This window comes from Maniola hyperantus, chromosome 18, assembly GCF_902806685.2.
Source record: "Maniola hyperantus chromosome 18, iAphHyp1.2, whole genome shotgun sequence".
Lineage (NCBI taxonomy): Eukaryota > Metazoa > Arthropoda > Insecta > Lepidoptera > Nymphalidae > Maniola > Maniola hyperantus.
The window spans coordinates 3,383,703-3,405,780 of record NC_048553.1 but is presented as its reverse complement, the minus strand read 5'-3'; the positions used below and the strand labels follow the sequence as shown (position 1 = coordinate 3,405,780).

The 22,078-nt window shown below is 38.1% G+C and overlaps 3 protein-coding genes across 6 annotated transcripts in view; 2 read left to right on the top strand and 1 right to left on the bottom strand.

Annotated features, from left to right (window-relative positions):
• Positions 1 to 816, top strand: part of lobo (lost boys) — a 219,845-nt gene extending 219,029 nt beyond the window's left edge. For both annotated transcript variants that reach the window (XM_034977977.2, XM_069504418.1), the window contains one exon: positions 587 to 816. In XM_034977977.2, the coding sequence (XP_034833868.1) occupies positions 587 to 743 (157 nt within the window). In that variant the 3' untranslated portion in view covers positions 744 to 816. The remainder of the gene's footprint in view (positions 1 to 586) is intronic.
• Positions 817 to 1,967: 1,151 nt separating this feature from the next.
• Positions 1,968 to 9,358, bottom strand: Bili (FERM domain-containing protein 8 Bili). 3 transcript variants are annotated; one of them, XM_034977980.2, is made up of 11 exons: positions 8,940 to 9,358; positions 8,359 to 8,576; positions 7,519 to 7,644; positions 6,663 to 6,902; positions 6,001 to 6,166; positions 5,241 to 5,402; positions 4,912 to 5,097; positions 4,433 to 4,562; positions 3,488 to 3,628; positions 2,622 to 2,739; positions 1,968 to 2,180 (listed from the first exon to the last, which is right to left on the bottom strand). In XM_034977980.2, exons 1-11 carry the CDS (start codon positions 9,068 to 9,070, stop codon positions 1,996 to 1,998), a joined length of 1,803 nt encoding a protein of 600 aa, XP_034833871.1. In that variant the 5' UTR covers positions 9,071 to 9,358; the 3' UTR covers positions 1,968 to 1,995. The 3 variants fall into 3 exon arrangements, with proteins under 3 accessions (XP_034833871.1, XP_034833872.1, XP_069360523.1); XM_034977981.2 differs by having other exon boundaries at positions 7,519 to 7,611; positions 8,940 to 9,188; XM_069504422.1 differs by having other exon boundaries at positions 2,652 to 2,739; positions 8,940 to 9,187.
• Positions 9,359 to 9,822: 464 nt separating this feature from the next.
• Saysd1 (SAYSVFN motif domain containing 1) lies at positions 9,823 to 11,552 on the top strand. The gene is made up of 2 exons (XM_034977833.2): positions 9,823 to 9,987; positions 10,853 to 11,552. Exons 1-2 carry the CDS (start codon positions 9,823 to 9,825, stop codon positions 11,240 to 11,242), a joined length of 555 nt encoding a protein of 184 aa, XP_034833724.1. The 3' UTR covers positions 11,243 to 11,552.
• Positions 11,553 to 22,078: the final 10,526 nt, after the last annotated feature.

Here is a 22,078-nt window from a genome sequence, read left to right as displayed (position 1 = left end):
TACCAAGTTAGTTGTTTGAATATCCCACTAGTAAATTGGAACATCACAAAATGCCATAAAGATGAGTTTGTTGATTTTTAGGAGAAAGGGGCAGAGGATATTAATTATTCATGATACAAAAAAATAAAAAACGTTTTTAAGAATCTAAAATGAAGTCCTTAACTTGAATTTTAAAATGTCATGGTCTAGGTACCCCGTAGCCTACTGCCCAAATGAAAAGAAAGAAGAAATGAAAAAAAGAACTCCATATCGGCTCCTTTTATAATATTTTATTAATTCTTTCATTAGAAGAAGAAATACCTACTTAGGTCTTATATTTTATTGTACCTCCCTAGTAGGTACAGTTCTTGCAATTCACGAAGGCGAGTGGCTCATGCTTGTGTTTAAGTCGTATCGGTATAAGTCGTACACTGAATCTGTGCGTTTACGAGCGCTTGCTCGCGACTGTTTGGTGCGACATGCACGCACACTTACGCAATACCTGTGTATCCGACGTAACCACAAGTAAAGTCCACTCGCCTTCGTGAATTGCAAGAACTGTATCTACCTAGTTACATAAAATTAAAATTTATTAACTTTATTCCAGTGCGGAACTGTCATTCCAAGTGCACACTCTAGAAGTTCGTTTGACAAGACACAAGGATTTGTCCGCGCCCAGGTTCAAGGCTCTGGAAGATTACTTGGCGAAGCATCCGCTGCTGAAAGAATTCAACCGCTTACGACACTATTATCGCATGAAATGAGGGACAAAAATAGTTTTATATTCTTTAGCTTTTACAAACTGTTTTTGTTTAAAATATTTTATCATTCGTTATACCTACCTACTTACATAATTATAATGAGATTACCTACTTACTTAGGTGACTACTTATTTATAGGTTTTGTTTTACTTAAGATTTATGTTAATCTACCATTATTAAACCAATTGTTCTTGGCTAAAGTTTTTTAATTAGCTGCGATTGAAGATGGGAACGCAATGGGTCAAAATTTTGTGTTTTATTTTTTAACATTTTTTCCGAAGTAAACGATATCTTTACTTCGGAAATTAATAAAGTAACGATCAGTCTAAAATCGAAGTCCTAGCCTGGAAGGAAATCCCGAATCTTTTTAACATAATATTAGGTAAGGTATGCGGAGACCAGATAGAATGGAATATAGGCAAAACTATTAAAACATAACTTCTATTAAAATATTTTCTTCGTCCGACTTTCAGAAGGTATGGTAGCTTAGAAATATTTCTTGTGCCCTAAAAAATCTATAGTTTCAAAATATTTACCTGTAGGAGATACCTCTTAGAAAATATGCCACGGATGTCATGCGTCGCGAATGTAAAACGCGACAGCTTGTTGGCGACGAGCCTGGACGCGACACCGAGATACACTACCTGAATTAAAATCCACTGTAATACTACTCAAAGATGGCACATAAATTTAGAAAAATGGTAGGTACCAGGGATTGAGATCTTATCTGTAATACTACTGCCTAGGAAAACTTGTGATCTTGGGAAATGTTGAATAATAATCTGATTATCATCCGTCTTAAGGTAAGTCGTAGGTAAGAAATAAAACAAAAGGTGTCTTTATAATAGTTTATTCATCAGTACACTAGTGTTTGGGCAGTATCCACGAGGGTTGTCGATGGTGCAGGCCGCTGCTCCAGTCGTCAGCTCCGCAGAGCAGGTTGCCGCGACCGTCGTGCGTCGCGAGTGCTAGACGCGACAGCTTGTTGGCTAAGCGACGCTGCGGCGAGTCTGGACGTGACACTGAGATACACTACCTGAATTAAATTCCACTGTAATACTACCCAAACAATCGCAAATAAATCTAGAAAACCAGTACCAGGTATTGAGATCTTGTCTGTAGATACTACTGCCTAGGAAAACTTGCGAACTTGAAAAATGTAGAATTGTGATTAGCATCAAGCATCAGTCTTGATTGGAATTTTAGGCAAGAAATAAAACAAAGGTGTCTTTATAATAGTTTATTCATCAATACACTAGTGTTTGGGCAGTATCCACGAGGGTTGCCGGTGGTGCAGGCCGCTGCTCCAGTCGCCAGCTCCGCCGAGCAGGTTGCCGCGACCGTCGTGCGTCGCGAGTGCTAGACGCGACAGCTTGTTGGCTAAGCGACGCTGCGGCGAGTCTGGACGCGACAGTGGCGGGAGAGATATGCTGCCTGAATCTGGAAGAGGGGTTTTAATAAAATATGAGGGTAGTACGGGTTTAATGTGACAGCGTTTATATGGGAGAATCAATTAAAGAATGACAACTCGAAGCTATTTACAGAGCAAATTAAAATGTCGATTCAGGTCATTTTTATTTTGACTAGGTACTTAAAAATTGGATACATTTTTTCGAAAAATGTTTCAACCCACAATCAAATCCGAAAGGTTGCCGGTTCAAACCCCACCCGTTGCACTATAACTGTCGTACCTACTTCTTGGACAAACTTAACGCTTAGTTAGAGGGGAAAGGGGAATATTAGTCATCATTGCCTAATATTCTTTTTAGTAAAAAAATCTAGGTTACCTAACCTACATTTTTTTTCTAACTTAAAACTACTAACCTACTATACAAAAAAACTAGGTAATTTGCATCTTCCTACTTTTAAAATCCTAAGTACCTGAATGATAGTCAAAGTTGGCATGCTCACTGGGAGTCTCCTGGCCGAGCCTCTTGCGGTACTCTCCCGCGAAGTATTCCACCAGGGTGTCCATCATCACCGCTTGCTTTGAGAATACCTGGAAGTTACAGTTTCGTATCAAAATTTTATTAGTCTGGTAATGAAAAAATTGAGGACCAATTTTGTTACAGCCTTTACATCAATGATTTACAAGAATTTTACCCAAAAATTCATCATCCATACTAATATTATAAATGCGAAAGTGTGTCCGTCTGTCTGTCTAACTTGCATCCCGGGGAAGGGCACAGGCTACTTTTTATCCCGGAAAATCAAAGAGTCCCCACGGGATTTTCTAAAACCTATATCTCTATCTAGGATCTAGTCTAAAATAAATAAAGGGTGTACTTAGAGCGCTAACAAAAACAAAGACAGGTATATTGATGATTTGTTTGCAATGTATTGCAAATAAAACATCTAACTGACGCTAGAGGTCAATAAACCTTGCGTAGATTGCGCTCCACCTACGACGCGGCATTGACCCCGAGTTTCGCACACTATACATTGTGAAATACTAAATCATTAAAACTACATGTATAAAGCAAATAGTTATTGGTTTACTAGCGTTCAAATTATACCGTGTATAAAAAAGGAAAAGTTGACTGACTGACTGATCTATTAACGCACAGCTCAAACTACTGGACGGATCGGGCTGAAATTCGGCTTGGAGATAGCTATTATGATGTAGACATCCGCTTAGAAAATATTTTTTGAAAATTCAACCGCTTAGTGGATAAAGAAGGGGTTTGAAATTTATATGGTCCACGTGTATGAAGTCGCGGACATAAGCTAGTTAGTACACAAAATACCTGGAGAATTTTGGAAACCCTTAGTCCATTTTCCACCACCATAAACTGTAGGAAGAGACACGGGAGACAATCCTCGTTATCGTCCGATGGCAGACCAATATCCCAAGACAGTTCTTCATAGAGTAGACCGAGGAGAACAGTCTGGAATCAAAAATGTTTTCTCTGACTCTTTCGGCGTGGTAGGTATTCCGCAATAATGAATGAGGGCCCTAATTTTAATCACAAAGAAGTTTTCTTGCGACAATTTGGATTTCTTCTCCCAGAGCCTTCCAAAAAACTTTTAGTGTTCCTAGCAGAGTTATTTTAATATTTTTTAAGTGAATTACGTGGGTTGATCTACAAAATTAATGATGGCGACGACGGTAAATTTAAAGTACCTACTTTGAATGTACCAATTTCGGACATATTTTGCCCCAATTTAGATACTTACATCGTCAGCACAAAACAAAATCAGATTGTCTTTCAAAAATGTATCAATCAGTAATGCAACCTAAGATTATGAATTGGTCCCTGAGCAGCAGTAATTCCAGATCATAGTAATTCGTGCCAAAAGCGGTGTTGAGACACATTTCGAATGTTCAAAGAATCAAGTTTTGGCATCAAAAACTACAAATTTGTTTATTTATTTTTTATAATATTATAATAATTAAAGTTATTCTTTAGTGAATTACGAGAGCTAAAACACAATTGGACTTGATACAAAAAAATCGTGAAGTTTCCCAAAATACGCATTTTTTACACAACTATTAGGAGAAAAAATTTCGTATTTACGTACACTAAGGGAGTGCGATATTATTTTATGGTACCAGAGCACATTGAGTTTTAAATATAAATATTTATAAAAAAAGCGTGCAATAAATTTGCGCTCGGGCAGCCGAATTCGCCTTTGCGATTCCATTTCGCCTTAAATCTAAGATTACATTTTCTTCAAAAGAAAACACTCACGCTCTCTGTATCATCAATGACGTAAACGCCGTTGGAATTGATGGCCACCAGTACGGGGATATCTTCGTGTGTGAGCAGACTCGTCAGGCTCCTCACTGGCTGCTCGATCTGACCTTGGAAGAAGGCGGCACTGGAAAGAAAATACCACAAAATTAAGTATTAAGTGATTACAGCTCATTCACGTATAGGATATTAATTTTGTAAAAGTTTACAATAAATTGCAAACAAAACGCCTGACTGACGCTAGAGGTCAATGAACGTTGCGTAAGTAGGCCACTCGGAGTCAATCGTAGAAGGTAGGGCATTGACCCGAGTTTTGCACGCTATACATTGCGGGTTTGAAAAATACTAAATAAGTAAAACTACAAAATGAGGCAAATAGTTACTGGTATTGGATTGTGTTTACGTAGTAAAGAAAAACGCTAAGTTTTTGCTACCGTTCTGGTTTACACCTTGTATGTGTAGTTTAAGATACGTACCCATAAGTGGGCAAAGTCCGGGTGTGTGACAGATACTTGTGACGTAGTTTCCGCGGCGGCGCCGCGGGAGGGCGTTGCGCCTGCTCCAGCAACTTTGCTTCAGGACTGCCCTTCCTTCCCGCTGGTAACAGGCGAGCCCATCGACCAGACCTGGCGTGCTTTGGAAGGTATTTGTCCTGCTGTTCCCTAGAAAATACACATTTTTCTAGACGGAGCAATTTCTAGTTTTTTCCATTCATCCCATTGTGAAGAACTTCTTTATTTTATGTAGCAACTTGTAGACTTGGGAGAAAATGTCAAACCGTATCTATCCGAGCAGAACCTCTCACCTAAAGAACTTGGCAGTGTGGCGGTGAGGATCGTAAGGTCCTAACTGTATCCTCGCCTGTAGACCACCCAACATGACCGCTTGGGCGCTTTCTAGCGGATATCTTCCAGTTACCACATTGTGACGTGCTTCTTCGTATAGCAACTCTTGGATACGAGAGTCCCTGAAATGGCGATATTTTTTTTAAATAAAAATGGCGAGCAAACGAGCAGGCGGGTCAACTAATGTTAAAGTGATTACTGCCTCCCATAAACATTTTCAGTACCAGAGGGACCAGGACCACCAATGCGATGCCGGCCTTTCAGGAATTTGTTGGTCCGGCGCGGCCCTTGAATAGCCCCATTTTGTAATTTTCATAGTAAGTATTTGAATCAAGAGCAACCAACAACGGTCAGACGGTATGAAAATAAAGAATTCCAAATATTGCAATGTACCTAATAGTTTCTAAGCAATTCACTCAATTTTAGGCCCTTTGAGAGTAGGATAAGGTCCTTGGTCAATCTTTTTTCATTGCCCATGTTAATTGGTCGGCTCTCCTAACCAAATATCTACCAGTTGTTCTGTATTGGGTCGTCATTGTGTTTTGTACTGTTTTAAAGTCGTTCAGTATAATTTTCTTCATCATCTGGGTTTAACATTTAATACAGGTCATGTGATTCTCTTGGATCTTTGCATAAAATGATCATACCACCACAGCCGTCTCTTTAGAGTCTTACCCTAAATACCTCTAATTTTTCGTGTATTGGATTGGTAGATCTTACTTGATTCCCTCTTCCAGATGCTTGGGGAAGAAGATATTCCTCTGTAGGCGCAGTATAGGCTGGTCGCGTGCGCGACGCGACTCCGAGCTGTGCCCGTATCGCTGCAGCAGCTTCTGCCACCCGGCCCAGATGCGCCATGGGCAATGGTGGGGCTTGAGCTGAATTTCTGTTGACGATGTTCAAAATAAGTAGTTGCTAAGAATATACCTCCTAAAATAATCTACTGCCAACTAGCACTAAAATAGCACGCCTCACTCTCTATCGCGTACTCTTCTTTCTATTTCATAAGAGATAAGTGTCAGCGAAGGGACGCGCTGCCGTAGGTATTTTTCTCAAATCACTTGACCAAGTGAGCACGACCCTAATAGTATCAATCTGCTGAATAACTATAATTTGGGAGCAGCCCTATTTAATGTAACTTACCACCAGTCACCAAATCTGTCTTACCACCAGAAATGGTAGAGTGACGAGGAGTATTGAGGATATCCTGCAATGAAATCACTTTATTTTTAAAGGTTAACTCAGTGAGCCTTATCCACCAGAGCCCTTATCCATAAGAAAGAGGGAAGATAAGAAAGAAGCAATCCTATTTGATGGGTAAATGGGCTGTTCGGCTCCTGAAACAATACCTTTGGTGGAAGGAAAGTGGTAGTATTACTTACCTAGCAATGGGCTGCACATCCAAAGCGCAAACACATTAGTAGCTAAACTCCTGGCACTCGGAGTGCTGAGCCCCAACTCCTCAGTAGATATAACTGCGTTGAGGAACCTAGCGGATGTGACGCAAGAAGGAACTTCCTCAGAACTCATTTCCACCATGACAGCAGTGCGAGACATCAGGTATATGCAGGTGACGGGGTTTGATGCACTGCTAGAGGAAGATGCCGTACTTCCTGATGATCCTGGAAGATTTGATAATAAAATTATCTGATGTAATCATTAAGGGCAACTTCTTTGCCGCAAAGTGCTACAAGTTTTTATTTATATAGATTTACAAAGCAGCGTGTCCGCAGTGTTGTAGCCGCGCTGCCCCTGCACGGCAAAATTGGGGCGGCAGTCGGCACCCTAAGTTTTTAGATGAATTGAGGAAGCTAAAAATCTATGTGATAGCTCGTTAAATGAGGCGCCCATTTTGTATTGGGTTGTCGGAACGTCACTTTTTTCAGCAACTGAACCAGCTTATTTTAGCAGCTTATATGTCTACCAGAGGGCAAATTGTGCGTCCAAATAAAACTAGGTATTTAATATGTGCCGGAGACTGTTTAGACGCTGTGGTGTGGCTGCTACATCATCAGGCATCGCTTTTTTAAAATGAGACATACAAATTTCTTAGTCTGCACTAGAGAACATTTTGGTGTAGGAAAGTATGAAGTCATGTTTAAAGGTCCTTACTCCTTAGGTAACTGGTTAGGTATCTAAATCGTAATTCAGTTCTTACTACATCAATGCATTATTTTTAATTAAGTGTAAAGTAAAACGAATTAATTAAAAACTGTACCCTTGAGTAAAAAACCTCACCTGGTAATGGTGGTGAAATAGCACTGGACGAACTACCCCCACTGGTTATGGGTTCAGTTGTGCTGAAAGAGCCAGCCGCGATGCTGCTGGAGCCTGTTTGATTGGAACAACTGCTGAGATTAGAGCCTGGAAACGTTCACTTCATTAAATACGGCAGTTCCAATATCTTTGGACTTTATTGTAAGCTTAAACGTAAACTTTCTTGGATATTCAAAATCAGCAAGTCGATTGCGGGAAACCTGCATCAATCATTATTACAATCGCAATTGTTGTGATTGGCTGAAGTTATGGTATTCTTCTTGCAACAATGTATTGTAGCCAAAAGTGAGCGAGCGTCAACCAATCAGAGGTGATTGTGATGTGACATTGTAGCTGTCATTCTACCGCAATCGAGCAGCAGGTTCAACACAAATTGTCTTGCAAAAATAAGGCTGGCGGAAAAGTAGCTGCGGATGACAAAGGCTGAGAACCGGGTGTGGTAGCGCTCATCAGGGAAGGCCTAACAGTGGACTTCCACGGGTTGACGATAATGATGATGATCTTAAATTGGATTCAACATAAACTATTTTGCAAAGATAAGGCTGGCAGAAAGTGGCTGGATGACAAAGGCCGAAGACCGGATGTGGTGACACTCATAGTCATTAGGGAAGACCCAGCCGTGGACTTCCACGAGCTGACGATGATGATGATGATCTTACAAAACTAAATTATTATGAAGATGAAACTTAGTTAATTTTGAAGCCTTATGCCTTTTTTTTTTTAAATAAATAAATAAAACCTTTATTATCTTAACAAACATGTAGCTCCATGAAATCTATGGAGAAATATTGTTTCACTTACCCATAACACTTTTATCGAGGGAATCCGAGGAGTTGCTCTCCTTAGAGTCCGGCTGCAGAGGTTTATGGGGGTCATGCTTATCCCACTCATTGTGTCGGCCTAGAGGACTGTAGGACAAGTGTGGTAAGCGTTGCGACACGGAGTACAAGTGTGCGTTGACTTCTGCTTGGAGCTTCTGACTTTGTACGCTGTAGTATTCTTCCCGAGATCTGTATTCGCTAAAATATTTTGGTTGATTATATTATATGAGTCTAGATCAATACAGTACCTACATCAGTATTTAGTACTTTCACTTGTCTTCGTTTTTTGTAAGTAGAACGCGAGCAAAATATTCATTATCAATAATTATTGGATTGTTCATTAATAACGACTGTATTAATCGTTTTTATTGAACTTTAGAAAAGCTGGGATAGCATAGTGGTAAAAGACTTCGGGGGTCTGGGCTCCGGAGTATAAAATAATCCCTTGCACACATGATGCACCATGGCCTGCAGGATAGAGGGAGGGGGAAAGAATTTCTTTTTTGTTCTGTTTCTCACTTTACAAAATCACACAAGACTGTTGTTAATACAAGCACTTACTTATATTGATACTCTGCTTGAATAGGATATCCGCGTCTTGAGTATTCCACGGGAATTATTGTAATGTAATTCCCGCTGTTCTGAACATTGGAGTTCTCCCCATACGCACCCATCTCCGATTGATGTTCCATGTATGTCTAAATGTATACTATTTTTTATTTATCTACATCCTAAACATGTGATTTGGAATTGTTGTAATAGGGAGGATAACATTTTAAAAGAAATAGTTAAATAACACTACAACAACCGTGCGCCGAAATATCGATCGGAATTCGCGCCCTTTTCAATGTTGCCTAATAAGAAAAAAGTTTTGCAATTTTATTATACCACTGGCGGTACTTTCGTAATTTGAGTTAAAAACAGGAGTCGGTGAATACCATCAATATTATTCTACCGATAGATGAGCCCCCATGAGCACATGATGAGCCCATGGCCCCATGAGTGTGCGAGCATGAGCCGCTATGCTATCGGCCTCTATCGGCAATAGAACGTGGTGTGGACTGTGGTGTTGTCAAATGTGGAGTAAATGTGTTCTGTAATCTGTGGTCAAATGTCATCAAACGTCAACAACCCATCCATAGGCATAGCTGAAAAGAGTGAAAAGTAAAAAATGCAATTATATGGAAATCGTATCGTATTTTGTACGGTTAATTTAATTGTAAACTATAATTATCAATTATTTAAATTAAAAGGTAATACTTTTCTAAAAGATCTAAACACCAATGAGTTTTAAAATCAAGAAATTAACAGTAACAACGCCGAAAACATAAAAGTTTGTACGTTTTTGTAGCTCTGGTATTATTTTCAGATATTTGTAATCATAAACAATCAAAGTTTCAAGTATCAAAGTATCAAAGTTTGATAACGATATTTTGATTTCCTTATGGAGGCAAAACTAAGAGAGTACCGCGCGCTTCGCAGGAGAAAGGAACTTATAGATAACGCTAAGGAAAAACTTGAGAAGTCCAAAGAGAAATTCTTGAATTTTCTGGTTCCGAAAGTATTTAAAGACATGGAAAAGGACAGAAGTGAGGAGGAGGTTTTACTGGTAAGTGGAAACAGCAATAGAAACATGAATAATTAGTACTTATAAAATTTATGATAAGCACGTCTCTCGCACGACTTATATTCTTAGTAAATTGAAATCTAACTAGGTAAATAATTTGACTAATGCGCAATTTTACTTTAACGTAAACTTGCAATTATGTTATCATGTACCCATACTAAAATATCCTTAGTCTAATAATTAGAAATACTTTGTACTTGCATTCTTTTGGGCAGCACAATATCAACAAACTATCACGGAACAGCTACAATAAGAGTTGACTGTCTGAATAATCTGTTCTTAATTACTTGTTCGTAGTAGTCTAGATAGCCTAGATCTATTGTTAATAGGCTTTGAAGTCATGTTTTAAACAAAACTTAATTAAAACTCATTTTCTAATAGTGAATAACTATCGTTATTATTAAGCTGTGATAGCCTAACAGTTAGGACGTCCACCTTCTAATCGAAGGTTGGGGGGTTCGATCCTGGGCACGCATCTCTAACTTCTCAGAGGTGATATTAATAACGACGACTTAAATGACTTCACTTTTGCATTACAAATAATTTATTGTGGATGTTATAGTGGTATGGCTGTGTAAAGGTATTAGACAGAGGGTAGACATATGAGACTTAAGCCGTGATTGCTTAGTGGCTAAGACGCCCGCCTCCTATCTGGGAGGTTGGGGGTTAGATCCTGGGCATGCACCTCTAACTTTTCTGAGCCAAAACCCTTCTCACTTTGAGAGGAGACTAATGCTCTGTAGTGAGCCAATGATGGGTTGATCATGATGATGATGAATAACTATTATGTACTTACTTTTTTGAAGTTAATTAGCACTGCATTTGATTCTGAACTTTTAAATTACAGCTAGAAAATGAAGAGGAACCCGACATAACTGATCCAAATACAAACCTAATAATGGAAGAATCGGTAGAACCAGGCTGTGAAACTAGTGAAGTTGAATCATTTGTAGAAGAAAACCAAGAATCTTGGAGATATTTCATACTAAAATGGTCAATGTATGCTATTATTTGGCTTACATTATACACAATCTTTCTACAACTACAATTTGGAGCTGTATTTTTTGTTGTATCCATCCTAATAGGTATATGTTTAAATACTAGGACTAGACCGAAAAAGAAAGGTGAAGTGTCTGCATATAGTGTTTTTAATGCAAACTGTGTCAGTATTGATGGAACTTTGAAAGCAGAGCAGTTTGAAAAAGAGATTAGGTTTGGTCCTGCTAGTGTAAGATAAAATTAATTGAATCTCTAATTAATTTTTAATTGTTACTTTATTGAAAAGACCAGTAACTTATCAACCTAAATCTTATATTTTTATATAATATGATACTAGAATCTAGGTTCTAGATGTTCAAGTACCTATAGAATGCGACAGGTTGGAGATCGCAATCGGGTATGAAGGGGGGGGGGGGGGACGCCCGCGCGCTAACCCAGTGCGGGCGAGTGAAGGTGAGCGGGGCGTACCCCCACCTCATACCCCGATTGCCATCTCAACCTGTCACAGACTATTATGTTTTTTGGACAATAAACAATTTATTTATTAATTTTCTAATTTTATATTAACCAATCAAACAAATGTAGATACATTCTAGGACTCTTCTAGAAGCTAACATCACTGTCTGTGGGTTTCTCAAATCTTTAAACCCATGTATCTTTAAAACCAGACACTTTAGGGGAGAAATCTGGCTAACCACAAAGACATATATTAGTTATCCTTAATGGAGCATGTGATGGAGAGACTGCCGTTAATTAAATTGGCTGTGATTTGTGGCAGATGGGCAGACAGGAATGATCGTACATAGTTTCACTTTTTTCATTCGGCGTTCAGAACTCTAAATAGTAGATTGTACAACAAGCCATTTTATCCGAGACAACAGGGTGTAACCAGAACGCTAGCAAAAACTTAGTGTTATTGTTTTACTACATAAACACAATTTAATTCCAATAATCATTTGTCTCATTTTGTAGTTTTAGTGATTGAGTATTTGTCAACCCGCAATACGTGTAAAACTCCGGTCAATGCCCCACTTACAACGGCCTACTTACGCAACGTTCGTTGACCTCTAGCGTCGTTTTATTTACAATATATCGTAAACTTTTACAAAATTCAGATTTTTTTTATATGTTTTCGTGTTTCCTTTGTATTTGTAATCATCAGTCAACTGTCTTCATTTTAACTAGCATTCTGGTTACACCCTGTATACCCAAGTCAGATAGTCAGTCAGAGGGCAGATATTTAACTCGAAGATAAAATAGGTTTTATGACCTGGTTATACATTCCAATTTTCCTTTCTTAGTTTTGACGATTATTGCGTACAAACATAGATTTAGGTATAGGATAGTATATCATACTGAATTTAGGTAGACTTAACAAAAAAATATATAAGTATTTACAATAGAACTAGTCTGGATTGAAAGTTTTAATGTGAATGTTGCTCTTCAGTTATATCTGCATCATTCTCCAAGTAGTCTTCATCTTCATCACAGCTGCTTTCCCCTATAAAAATAGAGCATGGATTTACTTATATATAACATCTAAAACTTACTTGCCACTGACTATCAAGCCTTCATGTATTAAGTTGTCAAGTAATTAACTAAATTTTAACTTAATTTTAGTGTTCACACATCCAGACAAGTAATTTAGTAAAGCTCCCAAGTTCATAAAAAAAAAAAAGACAAAACTACTTGTTTACTTGCACACTAAATTTTAACTTGTAACTTATTACTAAACTCACTTGTATGCATTGGGGCCGGTTCTCTTGTACACAATCTCTAAAGTATACTAAAATGACACGTCTAAATCTATTACTATCCCTGTCATAATGTTGCTTGCGGAAAAGGATAGCACTATATTTAGACCTGTTAATTTAGTTGTTTAGAGATTGTGTACAAGAGAATCAGTCCCATTATGTCACATAAAAAACCGGAAATGTGCGAGTCAGGCTCGAGCAACGAGGGTTCCGTACTACAGTCGTATTTTTTTGACATTTTGCACTATAATTCAAAAACTATGATGCATAAAAATCTGTTTTAGAATGTAAAGCCCTTTCATATTATGATACCCCCACTTGATATAGTTATCTTACTTCGAAAATTGAATATACTAATTATTAGTTCATGACCACAATTTAATTTTTTTTGTGTGATGCAACCCTAAATTCACGGCTTTCAGATTTTTCCCCGAATGTCTGCTATAAGACCTTACCTACCTGCCAAATTTCGTGATTCTAGGTCAACGGGAATTACCCTGTAGGTTTCTTGACAGACAGACAACAAAGTGATCCAATAAGGGTTCCGTTTTTCCTTTTGAGGTACGGAACCCTAAAAATTTAATGTGTGTGTGTGTAACCACTTAATGTGTGTAAACTAGCTTTATTTCTAAAACTAAAATAGATAGACTAGAACTAGATAGATTTTGTTACTTACCAGTTTTTATAATCAAACTGAACTTCTCATCGTCATCTTCAATTTGCTCCCTTTTCCGGTATTGCCTCTCGATTAGTTTCACGTGAGTTATCTCTCTCTGCCAATCATCTCTGGTTATTGAGGCGATTGCTTCAAGGGTCAACCGTTCAATTTGGGATTCTAGCTGTTCAACATTACTGTTTGCCACCCTGCACTTAATCAAATGCCAGATATATTCGATCGGATTTAAATTGCAATTGTAGGGTGGCAGCCTCAAAACTTCAAAACCGTGAGAGCGAAACAGATTGTCAATGATATCATTTATTGGCGGTTTATGCCTTTTTATCAACTTATAGAGTTCTGCTTTGGTGAAAGATTCCTCAAATTCTATATTTTTTTCTCTAAGCCATGACTGCATTTCTTTTTTTGTATTAATATTTGGGGCCATGGATACTTCCATGCTGCGGTACGCGGCATTGTCCATGACAATGATTGCTTTTTCCGGGAGATTTGGTATTAAATTTTGATTAACCCATTTCATGAAATTTGTAGCATACATTTTATCGTGATTATCACCCGTTTTAAATTTTGTCTTAAACATAAGAAGAGCCCCGTTTAAAAAACCATTTTCGCCACCAGCAATAACCCACCGGCACCCAACACTGTCATTTTTTTTCGCTCCAGTTTCCGTGCTAGTCTGCCAACATTTCTTAATAGTATAGTGGGCATGGATCCACGTCTCGAATAAATAGACGATAGGTTTTTTGTCATCCCCCAGAATATCATTTTGATGAATACGTCGTAAATACTTTGAACGCAATGCTTTGCTATTATATCTTTCTATTAGATCTACTCCATTGCTCTGACAATTATTTTTATAGCCGAGAGAATCGACCATTATTCTTCTTAGTGTCATTTTGCCTCCTGGAAATTGTAGGTCCTCCTTTGCGACAGCAAGTATTTTTTTTAATGTTGGAATTTCTTTCTTCACCATATAAATGGAATTAATTATATTTTGAAGAGAAGCAATCTCAAAATTATCACAAACTATTAATTTTCGTAGAGGTTTCCTTTTTGGCGTTGATACTTTGCTGCTGCTAGCTTCTGCATCTTTTCGCTCGAATCGGATACGGCTTATTGTAAAATTGCTTATACCAGTAGCCAGTTTGAGTCGCTCAGTTACTTGGTATGCACTTTGCAGAGTTACCAAAATGCTATTGAACATTTCACGAGACAAAGTTACATTTCCATAAGGTCCTAAACCTGTTAGGATGTCTGCTGTCTTCAAATCATGTATCAATGCGACATTGTAATCTTTCTCCTTCTTAAAGTATTCGTCTACATTTCCAACAATTTCTCGAGCTCTCCCATTCAAAACAATGCCTTGTTTATTCATATTGGAGCAAAGTCCGCGGGCTTATAACAAGAAAAGTTATTTATTATGTAAAATTGTATTGTTATTTGTTGTAACTTGTAACCAAAATAAAATTAGAACCACAGACCAATGACATATAGGATATTAGAATTTAGAACATTATTGGAGAACGTAGATAGATAGAATAATAGGTAGATTTAAGCACTGTGTAACCGCGTATGAGATAGCGATAGCACGACGTAACGATGAATAACACGACAATTATTACCATTATTTAGTAGTCAAATTTGTATTAACCGATCAACAATATTTGTATTAAACGTTTTTTATGTGAAAACAAGTACCTAAATAACTCATGAGAAATACAATTACGCCACGAATTCTCAAAGTTTGTTTTGCAACTTCTTGTATGTATTCTTGAAAAAAACCAGTTACACGATAAGGGACAAAAAATAGGTTAGCTGCGTCTCTGTTTATCACATTAGTAACTTTATCTGTGCTCTCTTTTTAGTGCGAATGAGAAAGCAAACGTTCCTGCATCTACCTTTAATTACTCTATCTACGTTGGAGACAAGGCTCGACGTTTTTAAAAACAACACCAGGCAGGCGAAGCTTCGTTATAGTAAAATTTTTGTATGCATGGATGCCTGAAATGGACACGCCAGCAACTACAGAATGATAACTCATAAATCACAGCAAAAATTAGTTTACTCTGGTCATAAAAGTCAGTCAAAATAGGAAATTTCTGAGAATATTTTTACAAATTTTGATAAATATATTGTAATTAACTAATTACTCCATAATGGAAATGTGTAATTAGCGACATAAATCTAGCAAATCAGGTGCTAGGAAAAGTATATTTATGACAAAACGTTCTAAAAGTAAAAATACCTACGTAACTAGTAATTTATTTTACACTGGTATATCACTTTAGGCTCCTGAGCCTCAAAATTGAAGAAACAGAAGCTTTAAAGCCTTAAAGGGTCACTTTGATGTTTATTCGCGTGTCAGGACAGGACCATTTTTGGAACGCCTTGAGGTATTAGGTGTTTATATTGAGTACTTAAGTCTATATCATCTGATTTCTGGAAAAAACAATTTTCTGTGTTTCTGTTCTTTTATTTTAAAGTTTTAAACGATTAAGTTTCACAAAAAAAGTTAGGTAATCATTCATCCAAGGGAAGAAGGAACCCTATTTATTTATGTTGGCAGTACTGTCTTTCTGACAGTTTTAGTGTTATAATGTTGCTATTAAAGCATGCAATCTATGCATACATTTTTAGATTTGTATGAAAGTCCGGTTTCTAACGTAATGATATTATTATTGATTACTAGAGGATGCCCGCGACTTCGTCCGCGTGGATTTAGGTATTTAAAAATCCCGTGGGAACTGTTTGATTTTCCGGGATAAAAAGTAGCCTATGTCCTTCCCCGGGATGCAAGCTATCGCTGTACCAAGTTTCGTCAAAATCGGTTGAACGGATGAGCTGTGAAAGGCTAGCAGACAGACATAGGTACTTTCGCATTTATAATATTAGTATGGATTATAATATTAGTATGGATGTACTCTTTGGTGCCCACTTTTACTACCCCAATGTACTCTGTGACTACCCCTATATTCACTCTGTGACTTTCACCATCACTCCGAACAAAGAGTATATAATCACTATAACTCCGAAGCAAAGAGTATATAAATAACTATAAGAGAACAATATTAATTTGAACCAAAGAAGTACTACGTTTGAACACTGTCTGACAATCAATTTAGAGCCTCAATAGCTCAACCGGTAAAGAAGTGGACTGAAAAGATAAAGATGGCTCTGCGGCTCTACCGCGGTTGTTTGACAGCTACAATGTCACGATTGCAGTCATCTCTGATTGGTTAATGCTCGCTCACTATTGGCCACAATGCATTGTTGCAACAAGAATCGCACAAATTCAGCCAATCAGAACAATTGAGATTGTAATAATGATTGATGCAGGTTTTAGACAATCGCCCTAGGATAACGTTTGTCGCCAGTAGGGCGACAAATGACATTGTAGCTGTCAAACAACCGCGGTAGGGCCAGCAATTTTACGTGCAAACGTCATTTGACTACCTACCTAGCTTTTTGTACCTACATACTTCTATTAGATCTTTTCTCGATTACGTGTATAGTGGCAAAAATAAAATGAGTTTCATATAGATAGGTGTATATTTGTCATTATTTATCGTCACATTTATAGAATAAAATTAAATTTAACCATAAATTCTTTATATTGATACAACACAATAATTTAACATTCCCTACTACTTATCAAGAACCAACATGCTTATGAGTCCCGCAAATTGGTATTGCGCTGGAACCATGTCTCATTAACATCGAAATGACGTCAGCCGAAATAAAAATATACCATCAGCTCGAAACTTCAGTCTAGTGCTGACGTCACTAAAATGGCGGCCACGCGCATTATAAATTTGCGGTACTTATAGCACATTAAGGGCGGATACATACCAGTAGATACAACTGACCCAATCTTGTTGATTGACAAAACGTCATATAGGTATGAGTGATAGAGACAACTTTCTACAAAAGTCATTCTAAAGGCCGATTACATTACTTTCTGCCGAGTACTGTACTCAATGACCCATGTAGTGCGTACTGCGCAGTACGCACTAGATGGTACGCAACGGACGCAATAGAGGCCATTGAATGAATATTACGTAAATAGAAACCATTATTTCTTCAGCTAAGTATAATGTTTGAACAACACTTGGGTACTTATATTTTAAAATAAAAAGAACAACATTTATTTATCACTAATATTATATAACAGGTAGGTATAATCAAATAAAAGAAACAGAAAACTGATTTAAATGAATCTGGTCCCATTTACAATAATACCACTTTTATAATTTACGTCGATATACTACGTCCGATATAAAAATCTTATTTTTGAATGGCGCACAAATATCTCTGCCAATAATAGCGCGCGTCCAACCGCTATTGGTTGTTGCCTACGCCTCTGACCTCTGACCTCTGTATTTCTTGTGTTTAAATTTTAACGTCAAGCATAAAAAGGTCTGTATTTTATTGGTGTACAATACGCAGCAGAAAATAATGTATGTACCTTTACAAAGAGATAGCGTATTTGCAACAATAAATTATGATTATGATTGTGATTATAGCGGTTTTATAGAGCATTATCTGTCGTTGAGACCGACAAAACGTCACATAGGTATGAGAGATAGAGACAACACGTTACAAAGCCGAAATGTCATGCTCACTCACTTTCACCCCCACACACACGCACTCACGCCCACACAAACACAGATAACATGGACTTCCACACACATATTATTTTCTTTAGCTCTTTAGTTTAGTTAGTATGTTAGTTAGTATGTAGTTAGCTTTGTATTCACCGAGCTGGAGGCCCTGTTTTCCGAGACACAGTTTCTACTAGTTCGGAATACAGGTGCACAGTATTGTTTTGGTAAGAATTTTATAATAACTAGTTTTAAGGTCTCAATACTAACAAAAATATGAATTGTATTTGGTGGAAATAAATGATTTTATTATTTATTATTATTTATTCTAAAGGCCGATGTACATTATTTTCTGCCGCGTGCTGTACATTATGTTTTAGTCAGCGCGGCGTTACAGCGGTTAGGCACTCATCCGATCCGAGTCCATAAAAATATGTTCCTTTTTGTTTTGTATGATAGCTTATGATATATGTCGTTGATGTTTTTTATATCCGTATTTTCACTGATTCGGATCGGATGAGTGCGTTATCGCTGTTAGGTTGCGCTTTTCTGCACAGACGTATTTTACCGATGCGATTTATGAAAGTGGTAGTATCTAAATCCTAACAATAAATAATCTAAAAGATTTAATAAATGCTTAGTTAAAGTTGTAAGGGAGACAGTAATATAAAAGTTATTAATTTCAGTTAAGGTAAAAGAGGCTTTTAAAATAAAAAAGTATGGCACAATTTTAAATAACGAATTGGTATGGCAATGGAACATAATTCATTATATTATATACCTATATTTAGGCATTTAGTACAGTTTACATTTTAGGCGCTTCTCAATATCTCAATTTTAAATATTGCAGGCCTTTTGCAGAATAATATTATTATATTATCAGTGGACATGTACACTACACACTATATTATACGCAATGTCCAATAAAATGACTGACTACCGACGCACGACTGCGGAGATGTCTAGTCTATGCTGTCTATGCTAGTGCGGGAATGTGGCTAATTCCGCTGTACACAATCTCTAAACTAAACTAAAATGTCACGTCTAAATCGATTGCTATCCCTTTCATAATGTTGCTTGCGCAAAAAGGATGGCACTAGATTTAGACTTGTTAATTTAGGTTAGTTTAGAGATTGTGTACAAGAGAATCGGCCCCATTGGCTCGTTTGTCAAAATTGACTTCTATTAATACAAGTAGGTACAGTACGATTCAAACGTAAATGCGCCCCTGAAGTTTGCGCACGACGTTGCGCAGAACACACATTTTGGGTGTCCGAGGTCGCCCGAGGTAGCGGGGAGGGTAACAGCTGTGACGTGGGGGTTTTTTAGTGGCGAGGAATAAAACCCACAAGTCAACACGAGAATTTATTTAGATAAGTAGGGTCGTGAGTTAGCGTGCTGGCGTCACTACAATCACTAAACTTGCAGTAGGCTGTACTTCCCTGTTTCGCCGTGCGGTAACGTCCCAGAGGTAGCGGGAGTCCGGCGAGATGGTCTTCAGGGAAGGGGAATGCGCGCTCGACGAGGTGTACGGAGGCAGACCGCTGGCCAGGTGCAGGGAGTTCCGTAGCGCCGGAAGAGGGTGCCACGTGATGCGCCTGGCGTAGGCAGCGGCAGCGGGATCCAAGGTGCACGAAGAAGCACGAAGAAGCACGAAGAAGTGCCGTGAAAATCCAAGCAGGATCCAGAACCCGTTTATACACGGGTTACAAATCCACGTAGGTCACTAAAACTGTTAATAATAGTTCCAGGAATACGGAAACTATCATAAGGAACACTTCCGAGGAACAATTCGCTTCCTGTCACTTTTCGAAAAGATTCTAGACTGATCTTAGTAAAATATATGCGCGGGCGCAGCGCGGCAGTGTCGCCCTCTCGCTTCTAGCGGCTGCACGCGGAACTCATTCGTTGAAACACGACGTAACACGATTGCAGTCGTTCGTGCGCGATATTTCTGCTAATATTCGGTTAGGCGCCGAATTTTTATTAAATACATGCAACGTTCTTGTACAACGTTACATATCCCCCTCGCCTGGCGAAGAATTTTATCCCTATCAGATAAAATTCGCTAAGGCCTGAAAACGCTCGTACTTACACACTATCATAATCCCATCCATACTCTTACATACATCACGCATTCAATAAAAGCAACAGTAATTATTCTTCAAAATTACTGACGCATCCTAATAAAATGAGTTTATGGTTGTACAGAAACCAATAACTCTCGTACGAACTTAGCCACAAGATGGTAAATCAACACGAGGGATCGAGTTAAATAAGTATAATTATTCGTAGCGTAAGTTGAAAATTATATTAACGGTAATTATATATATTATGATATGAATTTAAGTTAAATTGATCTAATGTAATAGTTATTCTAGGTTAAGGTTAATTTAAAATTTATAGTGAGAAGATACAGGTTTAAGGTCTTTTATATGCCATGTACCTAACTTATTTCCTGACATATCCTCTAAAATATAAACGAGTGGCGAACGTTTTTCTATAACGCGACACTTTATATATTTAGGTGCCAACTTTTTGCTAAAAAACTTATCTTTATCAGATAAAACATAAGTTTTCTTAAAGACAACGTCTCCTACTTCAAATTCGAAAGGCTTCCTACGTAAATTATAGTTCGACATATTTTTTGCATGAGCGTGATATAATGATTTTTGAACTTCGTTAAATATAATAGCGAGGTGGCCCAGATTTTCGCAGTAGATATCCCTAGGTAGAAAAATAAATTCATCACCTATATCGGAGTTTAGGTAATGAGAACCACAAGAAACGAGTTCTCTCCCATGAACCAGGAAATTTGGAGTATACCCAGTAGACTCGTTCACAGAACTGTTCATAGCGAACTGTATTTTCGGCAGTTTAGTGTCCCAAGATCTGTGATCGTTCTCTATAAATGAGGCTATACTCGTAATGACCGTTTTATTATAGCGCTCCACTGTGTTGACTTGTGGCGTGTACTTAGGTGTGAAATATACGTTCGGTATTTTATACTTTTTAAAGAATGTATCCAGGTCTTTACTGCAAAAATAAGTTCCGTTATCCAGGACGATAGATTGAGGAATTCCGTGGACTAGAAACACGTTGTCCTCTAGCACTCGAATAACAGATTCTGTGTTAGCGCGTCGTAGTGGAAACAGCATAGTATATTTCGAGAAACAACAGACTACTACTAAAAGATAGCTATGCTGCTTTCGACTAGTGGGCAAGGGACCTACAAAATCTATAGAGATCATTTGGAAAGGTCGCGAGACTTCCTTCGGTCTACCCATCTGTCCCATAGTACCGTGAGTAGGAGTTTTATAGGATAGGCAGGTATCACAGTTGGAAATAAAGTTCACTACATCAGCGTGCATATTGGGCCAATAATAGCGTAGCGTTAAGCGCTTGTAAGTTTTGAAAACGCCAAAATGACCAGCCGTAGGCTCTGAATGACATTCTGTAAGAATCAGTTCGCGTTTTTCTTTAGGTATCACTTCCTTCCATTCAAATTCCTGTAATAAGGCGCATTTATTTCGCATAAGGCGGTACAATTTGTTATTTTTAACGATGTAATTTGGAAAGGAGGTTGGTGAATTTTGGCAGCCATGGTAAATGTTTAAGTACCATTGGTCTGAACTACTACAGCTACTAGATGACGTATAAGTCGCGTCTAAAGCAGCTACGGGACATGCGCGAGAGAGGGCGTCGGGAATAATGTTGTCTGCGCCACGACGGTGTTTAATTTCAAAATTAAAGCAAGACAAGCGGATGCCCCAGCGAGCTAGACGTCCAGTAGGATTGTTAAGGTTAAGGAACCACTTGAGTGCGGAGTGATCAGTGTACACCGTGAACTTGAGACCATTGTCGATATAGCATCGCCAATGTTCCAAAGCCACTAAGACTGCAAGTGCCTCCCTTTCCGTGATACTATAGTTTCGCTCTGGAACCGTCAGTGATCTGCTCATATATGCAATAGGATGTTCAATGCCGTCAATAGTTTGAGTTAACAACGCACCTATTCCGCAGTCGCTAGCATCAGTATGGAT

Coding starts and splice junctions, on each gene's coding strand:
- Bili (XM_034977980.2), bottom strand. CDS start 9,070: ATGGAACATCAATCGGAGATGGGTGCGTATGGGGAGAACTCCAATGTT. Junction 7,645..8,358: donor CCTCGATAAAAGTGTTATGG/GTAAGTGAAACA, acceptor GAACGTTTCCAG/GCTCTAATCTCAGCAGTTGT. Junction 3,629..4,432: donor TCATTGATGATACAGAGAGC/GTGAGTGTTTTC, acceptor TTTTGATTCCAG/ACTGTTCTCCTCGGTCTACT.
- Saysd1 (XM_034977833.2), top strand. CDS start 9,823: ATGGAGGCAAAACTAAGAGAGTACCGCGCGCTTCGCAGGAGAAAGGAA. Junction 9,988..10,852: donor GTGAGGAGGAGGTTTTACTG/GTAAGTGGAAAC, acceptor TTTAAATTACAG/CTAGAAAATGAAGAGGAACC.